This window comes from Pararge aegeria, chromosome 26 (assembly GCF_905163445.1).
Source record: "Pararge aegeria chromosome 26, ilParAegt1.1, whole genome shotgun sequence".
Taxonomy (NCBI): Eukaryota; Metazoa; Arthropoda; class Insecta; order Lepidoptera; family Nymphalidae; genus Pararge; species Pararge aegeria.
This window is the reverse complement of record NC_053205.1, coordinates 1,544,592-1,558,529: the sequence shown is the minus strand read 5'-3', so window position 1 is coordinate 1,558,529 and position 13,938 is coordinate 1,544,592. Positions and strand designations below refer to the sequence as shown.

Below are 13,938 nucleotides of genomic sequence, written 5' to 3'. Positions count from 1 at the left end.
CATAATCTGTGGTTATGACTTACGACTAGAAATAAGTTGAAATTGTCGTTTTTTTATCATTAAATTAAATTATAATTGTGTACTTATTTGTACTGAAAAGTAGTGAAATAAAATGAGTAGACAAGTTGATGTGAAGGCGCTTGTATCCCACGTAATTCGTGGAGACGGGGTTAACAAGTGCCGAATATGTATGGGCGATACTTCGGAGGGACAAGTATACTTAAGTGATACTGTATTAATGGAAGGAGACAAGCCTGTTACATTATCTGAACTGCTGGAAGTCGTCACGGGAATCCAGGTTGGTTCAAACTTTACTTTTTTTTTATTTTCCACAGAATTTTGTTAATTTTCTGCGATGAACGGAACGGCACGCGGAATGTCAAATATGGCCGCCGTTCCCATTACGAATGTTATTTACGATACGATTTTCTTTATTTTAAGTAAATCCTTCGAAAATCTTTGTTTTAAAAGCTTGTTCAGGATGTGGGGATTTATGATAAAAGTATATTTTTAATATTAGGTGCGCGAAAGCCTATTCTAAGGTCTGCATAGATATACAGTAAGGCTACCTACATACGCGGTGATCCGCAATGTAAGATTTTCTCGTCACTGTCACTGCGGCAAGCCGTGCGGCTGCCTGCTGGATGCAGTTGAACTCCTGAAACTGTCAGAGTTTTAAAGGCGTGGTTGCCGGTGTTAAACACGTACACATATATACATAGGTTGATGGACACAGGATGGCATTGTGTAGAATGTGTTCCTTACATGGCCTGCAAAGTGATGCTCTGTTTATAGCCAACAGTTTTCCATTCCATTTATCATCAGGTTGACCAACTGCTTGGTCCTTCACTAAAACATACCAACATCATTTGTTTCGCTTTTTTTTAAAAAAGGAAACGGGTAGGATAATTATTATTTTATTTTTTATTTTTTTTATAAATATATAGACTAGTGCTTGGCTGCAATAACACCTGGTAAGCAATGATACAGCCTAAGATGGGGCACCCTTGCCTAGAAGATGCATGCAATATATGCAATAGGTAATTGCAATTCACGGTTGGTGACACTGCAGGTTGCGATTGTGTACATATGAAACCAATAGTGGTTACTACAAGATTGATGGATTCGATGAACGACATGGCTGCTTGGAAGCACACCATGCCGCTCTCATCTCTCACAAAACATAAAAATGAGCAATCTGCTGTTTCTTGTCGGCTCATCTTAGTGCAATTAGATCAATCCGAACCAGTGGTAGAGTCACCTTGACTTGAGGTTTCAAAAGTGCTTATAAACTAGGCCTACTTGAAATAAATGAATTTTGAATTGAAAGCTAATCACCGAACCAGTGATGGGAAAAAAAATTGGTTTTGTTGTGTGTATATTAACATGCCAAGCAGGTCATCTGCTTGTGATCTTTGCACGCAAGTTCTGTGTACAAGATTAGTTATCAAGTAAGAAATCTTTTCTGCTTGTAGTAAATCTACATAGATCATCTTTATCAACCCATTACAGGCCCTCTACTGGGCCCAGGACTTCCACAATGAGAAAGGTTTAGGCTGTACTCCACACTGGCGGCTTGCTAGAGAAGATTTGTAGACGTCACACACCTTTGGGAAGGTTACGGAGACATCTAAAGCATGCAGGTTTCCTCACAATGTTCTTCTTAAATTCAAATTCAAAAATATTCATGTAGACCTTATTAACAGGTAATTAGGATGCGTTCACATTGAACATGTTACACTAATGTTACTGATGGTGATAACTGCATTTGTTAACTTAAAACTAAAGCTAGGAGGGTTTCAAACGCGCCCTGGTCTAAGGAGAGCCCACAACAAACTTAGCTTCAGCATTAAAGCAAGTGATATTCAAATTCCTTAAACCAGTAACACACATAACTGTGAAAAGTTATATTTGCGTGCTGGGTCCGCTCAAAAGCAGTCTGTCCTACACTAGTAGTTGGGGGAAGTACTAACATGCTCATTTCTTCCGCCAGCTGCATTTTTCCAGTTCAGATATTGTACTTGCCCAGACTACTGCTTCTGAGACAGGAGTAGTCTGGGGAAGTACTACTGCCATGCTTATTTAATAATAAATAATAATAAAATAGTTTATTCACAACAATGTTGGTACATAGAGTTTTTATAATGTAAAGTAATTATTATATTTTTTTTTATTAACGATAGGCCAGCGTTTGACGACAATCATGCCCGTTAGAAAGCAATGATGAGGTCTAGGTTGGAGCACGCTTGCCTAGAAAAAGCCTATTCACTCTAGCCTTGAAGGTACTTAAATTATACGTGGCAGGAAACACAGTTACCGGGAGGGCGTTCCACATCTTAGCGGCACTAATATAATATTTATACAAACAAATGCGTACCTCACAAATTATATTGGAGTGTATGTAATAAATGTATGTAATGGTGCCATTTAAAGTCTACTGTCCCTGATTTAGGTAAAAACCTGTATTACAGGCGACAGTGCTCTCCTTAAATTGTTGTCTCGATGATTGAGTGTATAATTGTGCGTGTGTGAGTTTGCGTCGCGTAGGTAATTGTACTCGCGTATATGTTTGCTTATACAAGATAATTATTATATTAAATTACTAGTGGTCCCTCGCGACGTCGTCCGCGTAAAAGTCAACCTTAAAAGATAGACATGCTGTCGCCTGTACCAGGCTTTTTTAGAACTTATAAAGGGAGAAACTTTTTTATGCGTGATTTTATCGAAACTTTAACCGTTTACGCAGCGCACGTGGCGTAAGCTAAGTGGCCGATTTTGAAACATTCTTCATTGGTCCTATGCTCCTTTTAGTCTTAGCGTGATGGTATATACTCTATAGCCTTCCTCGATAGATCAGCTATCCAACACTGAAAGAGTTTATCAAATCAGACTCGTACCTGAATAAATCAGCCGTTTAGTTGCAGTATAGGTAAATAACCTAGATACCGACTGCAGCGCCATCTTTCGGGCTGATTTGTGAATCTTAACCATCCAGAATGCCACCCAAACGCATACAAAAAAATTCATTCAAATCGGTCCAGCCGTTTAAGAGGAGTTCAGTGACATACACACGCACAGAAGAATTATATATATAAAGATATATGCATATATAAATTTGTTTTGCAGGTGTTTGTGTGTGTTTGTATGTATGTATGCCGTTAAGCAGCATTGTTGCCGCTGTGTAGGGTGTGGTGGCCGGTGTTATTTCAGGCATACAATGCTTAATACCTAGATTGGTGGATAAGGGCGGCACTTTTCAGGATGTGTTTTTGCGTGCCCTGTGAAGTGGCGCTCTCTTTATAGGCAATGGTTTCCGCTTACCTTCATCGTGGTGGTCAAAGTCAAAGTCAAAAATATCTTTATTCAAGTAGGCCCATAGGTGGCACTTTTGATGCGTACATAAGAATTACACGGTAGTGAGATGATGGCGATAACCTTTAAACTAAAGCTACGAGGGTTCCAAACGCGTCCTGGTCTAAGAAGAAGCCCACAACAAACTAAGCCGGGTGTTTTTTGTTTTTGACGTGACAACGTCTTATAAATTGGTTTGCCCGGTTCAAGAAACTGCGTTACGCTCCGCTCACGTTATGCGCTCACAATGAGAGCGAGTGAGAGGCACGCGTCCCTTCCACTCGGGCATGGTTAGCCCGCCTAAGAGCGAGAGAGACAGACATAAAAAGTGAAAGGCACGCGTCCCTTTGTAGTAAACGCTGTTTCATTGTACGCAAATGTATTGCAAGTTATTGTATGTATATTTGTATATAAATACGTATGTATGTGTAAAGGTAAAAATAAAATTTTGTTAATATGAAATTCAGTGCGAGATTCTTTGTATAAATTAATGTTTTAAATATAATTCTTTGTATAAATAAATGTTTTAAATTGTTACTATTATTTCATCCTTCTTCCTACTATACGAATGAATATTCACATTAAAATTATTTTACCACTCAAAGTCGTTGTCACGTAAAACTTTCGCCCGTATACCGACTTTACAGGCAACCAATTTTTTTTTGTTATCACCACCTCACAATGTCATTTTAAATTATTAGAAGAGCAACCTGGTTAGAGCAATAATTTACATCCAAGCTTTTTAAACGAATTATGAATTTTATGTAACCTAGTATATTGCACTGTGGGTGGTGTCGTGGTGGGCCATCTACTAAATTTTGTCAATTACAATTTAATAATAATTTTATTCACAAGAATGTAGGTACATACAGTTTTTAAAATGTAAAGAAATTATTATAATATTTATACAAACAAATGCGTGCCTCACAAATAATATTGAAATCTGAAATGTATGACTTGGATACTAGTAGATTTTCTCTGTGAACATCCTAGATTAATCCTACCCAAAATGTTTTAATTGCATCGTCGTCGTCAATCGTAATTTTTATAAGACGTAAAAACTGTGACCGTTTGACTAGAGCGCTGGTTGCAGGTACCGCTGGAGGGTGACCTGCCAGCCGGATTGTGCATGGAATGCTTCACCTGCGCTGTGAACGCCGCTAACTTCAGGTCAATGTGCAGACAGATGTCCAGAAAATGGGACGTGATTCTGCAACTTTTATACGACCTACCATCACAGGACACTGAAAAAAAGAAAACAATTATCGCTATGATTGACGATAATAATAAGATAATAACTCTAAACGATAAAGATGAGCTAAAATTGGATAAAGTTTCCGAGAGATTGACGAAACATCTAAAGCAATTAGAAAAAGATAGAAAACTGCAAGAGGATATATCCAAAAACAATTGTGATTGGAATGTAGCAGTCAAAGATCAATGTCACGCCATTGATGATGATTTTAACTTAGACACACCAACCGGACAGTTGAAGAAACATTTGACGGCACAATTGGACACAAAAACAGCAAGTGCCAAAGTGGCACAGTGTCCAAATTGCGATAAAACGTTTCAACACCCATTAAAACTGTATCACCATATGAAGGGGTCGATAGATATGAAACGAGCGTGTCATATATGCAGTGAGATAATGTCACGCGATGAACTAGTCTCCCATATTGTTGATGTGCACAATATAAAGGTGTACGATTGCAAGAAGTGCCCCGCATTGCTGCTAACAAATAATGCATATAACAAGCATACAACGAAAGCCCATTCACGCGGCGCCTGTACATGTATAGATTGTGGACAATCTTTCCAAACATCCCATGCATTTTATGCTCACATATCTGTACACAGACAAAAAACTTGCCCTAGCTGCGATAAGATATTCCGTAACCAGACCTGCTATATGTATCACGTTAAAAACTGCTGCGATGTAGATGAAACAAACACAAATATGAGGGTAGATGCTGAAAATAAGAGTACTAAAATATTCATTGGTGTAGGCGCACGCGGTAGCACCGACGGGGGGGAGTGCGTATGCGACTATTGTGGTAAAAAGTTTGCCAAAAAGAAGTACGTGGCAGCACATATACAAATAGTGCATATGAAAAACACACACCGTCCGTGCGCGTACTGCGGCAAGTCCCTCGCGACTGCTCATATGACGGAGCATTTAAAGAAACACGAAATCGATCTGTCCTTCACGTGCGAACATTGCGGTATAGTTCTCAAAACTAAGCTTGGTTTTGTCCAGCATTTGAGATTGCATACTGGGGAACGGCCTTACGCTTGTAAAATCTGTAAGGAGACCTTCAGCGCGTCGTCCAGACGATCGGAACACATGCGGAAGGTACATAAAGAGCCATGTCATGTCTTAAAACATGGCTGTAAACTCTGTCCAGCCAAATTCCGCCTACCGTACAGGTTGAAAAAGCACATGAACTCTTCGCATACAAATAAAAACGACGAGACATTGCAGTTTGAGTGCAGCGAGTGCCACGTTAAGTTTGGATCGTGTCGCGGTTTATTACATCATAGCAGGATGCACCAACGAATCCCTTTTCCACATAAGAAACCGGAAAAATCTATCATGTTCAAAGTGTTTAATGAACCAAACTGTGATGACGAAGACTGATTCTTCTGTTGTTTACTGCAAAGTCACAGAAAAAGTATACCTGTTCGAATCAGAAATGAAGAAATCCGTTGAAGAACTATAGTCACCGACGTAGCTCAGCGAGTCGCGAAGCTGAAGTGGCAATGGGCGGGACACATCCCAAGGTGCTTAAATAGTGAGCGGCGCTAAGATTATTATTTAAAACTCTATAGTGCTATGCTGAGTCGCGACCATTGTTGTCCGCGGCATTTGGGTGCATTTGTGTTAGGATTTGTTGTAATTTAGTTCAATTTCTACCCATTTTTTACTTCCACCTCTTTTCTTCTTTATTTTACGTGTTTAATGTTGCAGAACAAATGAATGTGTTTTCTATCTAAAATACGAACAAATACTATTGCAATATTTGTTGATATCCTGGTATAAAATTTATAGAGGGCGTCGAAATTAATAAATGTTTATTGTGCCTTAATTTGTTAATATTTAGGGTCTTGTTGCTTATCGAATAATTTTGGATTCGTGCGCTTTAATTGTTTGATGAAAAATAATTATATTTGAAATTTAAAAAAAATCCCAAAGTTTCGTTAATTTTTATTACTTATTCCCGAAAGCATAATGTGTACATTATTCAACTAGTGAAGCTCTTTCATTTGATACCCATATTAAGGGAGTTGTGAAACAATATGCAATCCGCCAGTTTGTGTCGGCAGCCATCTTGGACCGATTTTCATCAAACATGAGGACACTCCCGACACACACCAACACCACCACCAGATAGAAGAAAAGAGTCGTTCTGCTGTGCGCGTTTGTAGCTTATGTTTAACGTTGACTTTAAAAATCATCAATTCACAGCAGGAGGAAAAGATATTTAGTTTTTTATTAATTTTTTAGACGACTTAAAATAAGAAGGAAGAAAGAGAAAGTTCGGATGTTTTTTTTGTTTGTTAGCTCAGAACTCTGCTATGTATGAACCGATTTGAAAAATTATCCTGTTGTCCCATTTTTATCAGGTCAAGATCTTTTTAAGGAACTCTTCATATATTATAGGGACACCTTTAGGATTGGAATATATTTAAAGTAACATTGCGGTGATAGCGCATTGGGTAGGAACTCGACTTCACTTTCTGGGAGCCGAGTACGAATCCCAGCACTCCTAGTTATATGCGTTATTTGTAATTAAAATATCACTTGCTTCAACGGTGAAGGAAAGCGTCGCGAGGAAACCTGCGTGCCTGAGAGTCGTACATAATGTTCTCAATGGTGTGTGGAGTTCACCAATCCGCTCTGGGCCAGCGTGGTGCCTTATCCCATCTCAATGTGGGCCGGTAATGGATTGATGTGATAATAAGCATTTGCTATCGCAAAGCACCATTTGGTCAAGTGAAACTCATGTTGAAGACCACGGATGGCCACCGGAAATACACATTAATAAGTATTACACTGGTTGAGCTTCGATTGTGGTATACAGTAGGTATGCAATTTAAGGTCGTCACAATAGCGACTCGGCTTCGGGAAAAGCAATATTTTGTAGATAATAAGATAAGCATTTGACGTTCGGCTACTGTAAGTTAGTTATGATTGCAAATCTACCCGCTAAATAGACAAAAATTAATTTTGACAAAAAAGAACCGCGTCTGTTATACAACTGAAAAGCAAGAAATAAATCGTTTCTACGACATTTTTAAGTCGGTGCCAAGTAAAATGGAGAAAATAAATGGTACTTTTTTTCCTACTATATAAAAAGGAATACTAAGTACAACTTATATAATCTATACATATCAACTTTCTACATTTCACTTGGGACAGTCTTCGAATTTTTTTTATTAGATTATTAGTAGGTCTAGTCAATACTGCCCGTGACGCGTCTAAACACGCACTCTGACCTCCCTACTACTCCGTATTTTATGCCTCTTCGAGCCTCAAACAGAATGCAGTTGATCCCAAGGTCGATTATGATCTGTTTAACTCAAAAGACAATTTTGTATAAGAAATGAGAGAAGAAGGATGAAGACTCATTGGTCCCGTGGTTTCAGGTCTTGCTGGAGACTGAACTGCCCGGGGGTCTGTGCAGCGACTGCACCAACAGTGCGTTAAACGTGTGGCACTTCAAAGCGTTATGCAGCAGTTCTGATAAAAAATGGAGAGTTGCAACAACAATTTTAAATAAAAACATAGGCTCTCTGACACCGTGTGCTGAAGACAAAATGTTTTACATAAGTTTCAATAAGGAAGGCGTTGTCTTCTCAGGCGGCGGAGCCAAAACTGACAATTTAGCAGAAACTGCCGACCGACTTAACAACATTATAAGGTCAGATAGAAAACGGGAACGCAAGAAACAAAAAAACCCTAACCAGTCGAAATTTCTCTATCAAAACAAATGCTATATTTGCGGAAAAGTGTTTTCTCTCCCCCAATATTTGAGCCAGCATTTGGCTAACATGGCCAAAGGCGCTTGCACTGTGTGCGGTAAGATTGTACCAAGGCAAGGGTTGCCCAAACATTTGGGAAACGTTCACGGGAAATTCGTGCATCACTGCAAAGTTTGTCACCAATATTTCGAAGACCAATCTAGTTTGGACAATCATAAGGAACTGCACAAATTCAATCTGCCACAATGCAGCATTTGCAAGTATGGTTTCAGGAGCGAGAGATCCTTACGCGCTCACATGTACTCCCATACTTTATTCAACTGCACCAACTGTAATAAAGGATTCGAGAATCGCAAATGCTTTGTGTACCACAAAGAACATTGCACAGTAGCGAAACAATACAACGAAGTTGAAGGGATCTATGAATGCGATATCTGCGGCAAGACGTACACTAAAAAACCATCACTAAGAATCCACATAATACAGAAGCATTTAAACGTACTGCCTTACATATGTATGATATGTGGAAAGCGCAGTGCCACTAAGAACCACCATAAGTCACATGAACTGATTCATACCAAGGAGCGCAAGATATACCAGTGTTATTGCGGCGCTAAGTTGAGGTCATCCCTCGGTTATCACATGCACCAAAGGATACATTCCGGGGAAAAACCCTACAAGTGCGACGACTGTGGTGATAGGTTCCTCTCAGCTTCAAGAAGGCTGGACCACATAAAAAGGAGGCACAAGATTGGTGGAGCGGTTCACAAGTGCGAAAAATGTGCCGTCAGCTTCATAAGGCCGTACGAATTAAGAAAACACTATATAGCCGCACATTTTGAAAATGTATAAACAAGTAAAATAGTTGGATTTGCCAGCTTGGTTGGTGTTACGGAATGCGGGAGCAACTTTGTCCGCGTTTGGGTCAACCTAAAAAGATGCATATAATGTCGCGGAGTTTGTGGAACTTTCAAGGAGAAAACATTACGTCGCACATTATTTTGGCGTAACTTAAACCGAATCTCTCGAGAGGAATTATTGTTCCCGTTGTTGGCGGCGCTAGGAAAAAATCATGGAAGTGAAATTATACGATGTAACGAAATGCGCGCGAACATGGTTACTCAATTTTAACAGGATGAAGGTAGTTGCGAAACGGAGTGAGAAGAGTTTCAATTTGTTTTTTTCAATTCAATTGTACAAAAATCTAAAATTTTAATGGTCAGTGAAACTTGGTGGTCCGATAGTGAGATAGTTGCGTTATAATAAAACTTTCAATGTATAAAATACCTTTTTTTCTATCTTTTTCTCTACAAACGTGGAATAAGGTGTAAGATAAATTTTTTAAAGAGATTTTTATCTTGTAACGCTAAAGAAGTAAAACTTCTAACGCGTGTACATAAGTACACACGTTTAAATTCAAAACATAAGGTTGCTTGGAAGCATCCGGCTCCGCTTTCACCTCTCACAAAATAGAAAAATGAATTTTAAAATGTAAGATGTTAATTGTTGATGTTGGAAAAGAGCAACTTCTGAGTTTCTTGCCTACTTCTTCTTGGTAGAATCTGCCTTTCGAAATGGTGGTAGAGTCATTACAAACAGACAGACTTGACGTTTCAAAATTGCTTATATTAGGCCTACTGGAAATAAATGAATTTTGAAGAAACAAAAAGCAGAGCTATCTTCTGCTCGAATATAAATCGACTAGCTGTTAAATTTATGAGAAAAAAATGACTGTGTTTGACTATGACATTGTTTTCTTTCGTTTAGCAATTTGTGTACAGAAATATTTTTAGTATAAAGTGTCTCGTAAATCTTGTTACCTGTGAATCAATTCTCTCTTGTTGCAGATAGGAGAAGAGCAAATAATTCCTCAGCTGCTGTGCATATCTTGTACCCACGTCGCGACTATGGCATACGAATTCCGCCTGTTCGCGAGAAATTCCCAAAAACTATGGAACAATTGCGTCAATTCCGTAGAAAGCATGCTCCCCTTAAATACCCACCACTCGTTCTACGCTATGATTAAGGAGAATTTGCTTCTCCAAAGTGTCAACAATTTTGAGGGTAGTCCGAAAGATTTGGCGCACCACTTGTCTAATCGCTTCAAAAAGAAGCCGCTTATCGTAGAAAGGAAACCGAGACTACCTCGGGCAGGGCCGTCCTGCGAATGTGAAGACTGTGGAAAGACATTTTCAAGCCCCTATTACCTTAATATACATTTACGTAATAGTGGTCAGAAAGAAGCATGTTGGCTGTGCGGTGTAATGGTGGTACGTGGGCAAGAAATGAGGGACCACTTATCCGATATCCACAAAACGGAAATGTTATTATGTCCAGAATGCCCAATGCTATTCAAAAGTGAATTAGACAGAAGGAAGCATTCAAAAAAGTGTCACGGACCCGGGAAATTCACTTGTAACGACTGCGGCAGGACTTTCCAAAGGAGCAATTCATTCGAGGTGCATTCCCAAATGCATAACGTTAGAACTTGTAGAAGATGCGGAGTGCAATTCACAAATAGAGGGTGCTATAGGGAACACAGGGCGAAATGTGAACCCAACGCAAAACCTGATTTAAAAACTATACCAAGAAGTCGCCGCTCGAACATTCGAGATCCGGCCACTTTTACATGCGATTATTGCAAAAAAACCTATCACTCGCGACCACAGTTGAAAAATCATATACTATGGATCCATATGGATATAAGACCTCATCAGTGTCAATGGTGCGGAAAGAGGTTTTATACTCCAGCGCGATTGGCTGAACACACGGTCGTGCATACGCGTGTTCGAAATTTCGAATGTGATATTTGTGGCGCGAAATTGGTTTCCAAAATGGCCGCCGTATACCATAGACGCAGGCACACGGGTGAGAAGCCATACGAGTGTCCGGACTGCGGGGAGAAATTCATTTCTTCATCGCGCAGGTCCGAGCATGCGAAACGTAGGCACAATAAAGGCTCAAGGTTTCAGTGTACGCTATGTCTGTCTAGCTTTGTTAGGAGTCACGAGTTGAAAAAGCATATGGAAAAAGCGCACAATCCCGAAAGTCAGGCAACGGCTAAAATTAAGAAAGTTAAGGAGTGTTTCCAGTCTACTGCGTGATGAATATGACGTGCCTGTCTTATATTGTAAACAATTCTTCTACAGTGTAAAGTTTATTTTAAACTTATAAATTTAAAATGCATATATAAATAATCGGAACCGACAGGATTTGAATCTGCGGCTCTGAGCGCTTTCCCAATTAAGCTACGCCTCTCCTACCGTCGATGCCGAAATTAGTAATTAGTTAGCCTTTCACATCAGTCTTATAGCGACTGTAGCGCCATCTAGTAGGATACATTGCAGTTTCGATCTACTTTCTCAAAGGTCCATTGCTTTTTAACGCACTTTTTTCATATTTTTCTTAACACTCTTTACACTAAAAAAAAAGATTGTTTACACTAGAAGAGAAGGCACAAAAATTGAGTATACATTTATTACAATCACGTAGGAGATTCAAGTCGCTAAACTAAACTAAATTATTGACGTATATAAAATTAATGCTGCCGTTTTCACGATGTCTCCTGTGGACATCAATCAATCAAATCAATCAATTCAAATTCAAAATTCTAATTCAAATAAAAAGTTAAATATAAGCACTTTTGAAACGTCAAGTATGTATGTTTTTAGTGACTCTACCACCGGTTCGGAAAGCAGATTCTACCGAGAAGAGCCGGCAAGAAACTCAGTAGTTAATAAAAAATACTTTTTTGCACACAAAAAAAAATAAATAAAAGAGAACAAAGGTCAATTAAATTTGTGTAACAAAGGCGGCCTTATCACTTATAGTGATTTCTTCCAGGCAACCATTATGAGGAATTTCGCTCACATACGAATCCATATGTGACATAACTATTTTAGATCTGCCAATTTAGTTAGTGGTAGGTTCAAAAGGATTGGCACCAGCGACCGAAAGAAACATGGAAGTCGCCCTTCTAACAAAGTCATTCGAAACGGGTACCAATTAATCTATATGCTCGCGCACCTAGAATTGAATCGCAAATTACGTGATTGGATTGGTTCTCATGCAGCACGAGACAGGCCGTGTTTGGCCGGCAGTTGACCTGTCAGCATTGTGATTAGCGAACTAAACTCATGCGGGGCAAACTTTATAAACGAGGATATCTAAGGTTAGGCTTTTTTTCTATGTTTTCTCGTTCGCTGATTGGCAACCTATGTTGTGATGATGATAAAATACACATCGTTAAAGTTATGACAATAATCGAATTTGATACCAGTGTTTACCTTTTTTTCTATACTACTATTATATTATAAGAGGTAAAATTTGTATTATACTGAACCGATTTTGAAAATTCTTTCACTAATATAATGCCATATTATTTCTGATTGCCATAGGCTATATATTAAACCGAAACTTTGCGTAGTAGTCAGATTTGCAAAGTAACTCTGAGAAAAAACGGTCGAATGAAAACGTTCTTTACGAACGCTGCCTTAACGATAAAGGTGATTGAGAAATCGAAAAGTGGAGCTTGAGAATGCCTATAAAAAGTCCGAGACAGCATATGTATACATTTTATATTTAAGTAACAATAAGTAGTATTTTATATTAAAAAAAAAGCTTTTGAGTTTGTTTTGTTGAACGGCACGTTCAACAAAACAAACGAAATTTCAGGAACTGCTGTTTCGAATTGTTTGTTTTTTTTTTGTGTTGGTAGTATCGACTTTAAGCTATATAATATCGCGATACGACCAGTAGCTACCACGACCACGCTACGATCATCGGTGAGAAATGTTGCAAAATCTGCGAAAAATGTCCTTATTGAGAGATTTCGGTACGGAAAACGTTACGCCAAAACAACAGAAGTATGTAGTAAGTATGACGGAAAAGTTCTAAGAAATAATGCATTATGAAAAAATATGATATGCTACATTCTTCAAATTATTAATTTATTGTTACATAAGATGTACCTACCTAAAGTCACAATTTTTGAGTTATTAATAATTACAATTCACTATTTTTTTTTATTCTGATTTTGTTCAATTAAATAAATAATAAGATATTTAAATATAAAATAATAAAAAAAATATATATATATATATATATATATATATATATATATATATATATATATATATATAGAATAAAATGTTATATTTTTTTCCCACGACATGCTTTTATAGTAATAATTGATAGTAAGATATTTAAATATAAAATAATAAAATATATATATATATATAGAATAAAATGTTATATTTTTTTTCCCACGACATGCTTTCATAGTAATAATTGAAGCTGATGGCTGACCTGATAAGTGGAAAACACTATAAATTTTATAAATTTAAAATGCATATAAAAATTTTCGGAACCGACAGGATTTGAACCTGTGTGACTCTCGGTTACTGGTAGGAGAGCCGTGGCTTAATTGGAGAAAGCGCTTAGGCCGCGATTGCCAGGGAGTTATAAAAAAGCAATGTGTCATCTCTTGTTTCAAACTTGTCTCATTGTAATATGGACCTTTGAAAAAGTTGATCGAAACTAACGTTTCCTACTAGATGACGCTACAGTCGCTATAAGACTGATGTGAAAGGCTTATACTTA

At 38.1% G+C, this 13,938-nt stretch overlaps 1 protein-coding gene across 1 annotated transcript; it reads left to right on the top strand.

Moving 5' to 3' along the window:
- Positions 1–11,741, top strand: LOC120635252 (zinc finger protein 729-like). The gene is made up of 4 exons (XM_039906214.1): positions 1–298; positions 4,445–5,966; positions 8,000–9,136; positions 10,189–11,741. The coding sequence occupies exons 1-4, from the start codon at positions 113–115 to the stop codon at positions 11,439–11,441; spliced, it is 4,098 nt and encodes a 1,365-aa protein (XP_039762148.1). The 5' UTR covers positions 1–112; the 3' UTR covers positions 11,442–11,741.
- The last annotated feature ends 2,197 nt before the right edge of the window (positions 11,742–13,938 follow it).

Bases quoted from the DNA above. Each gene is read 5' to 3' on its own strand.
- LOC120635252 (XM_039906214.1), top strand. From the start codon at position 113: ATGAGTAGACAAGTTGATGTGAAGGCGCTTGTATCCCACGTAATTCGT. The intron at 299-4,444 runs GTTGGTTCAAAC...CGCTGGTTGCAG, and splicing joins AAGTCGTCACGGGAATCCAG to GTACCGCTGGAGGGTGACCT. The intron at 9,137-10,188 runs GGCCGTACGAAT...TGTTGCAGATAG, and splicing joins ATGTGCCGTCAGCTTCATAA to GAGAAGAGCAAATAATTCCT.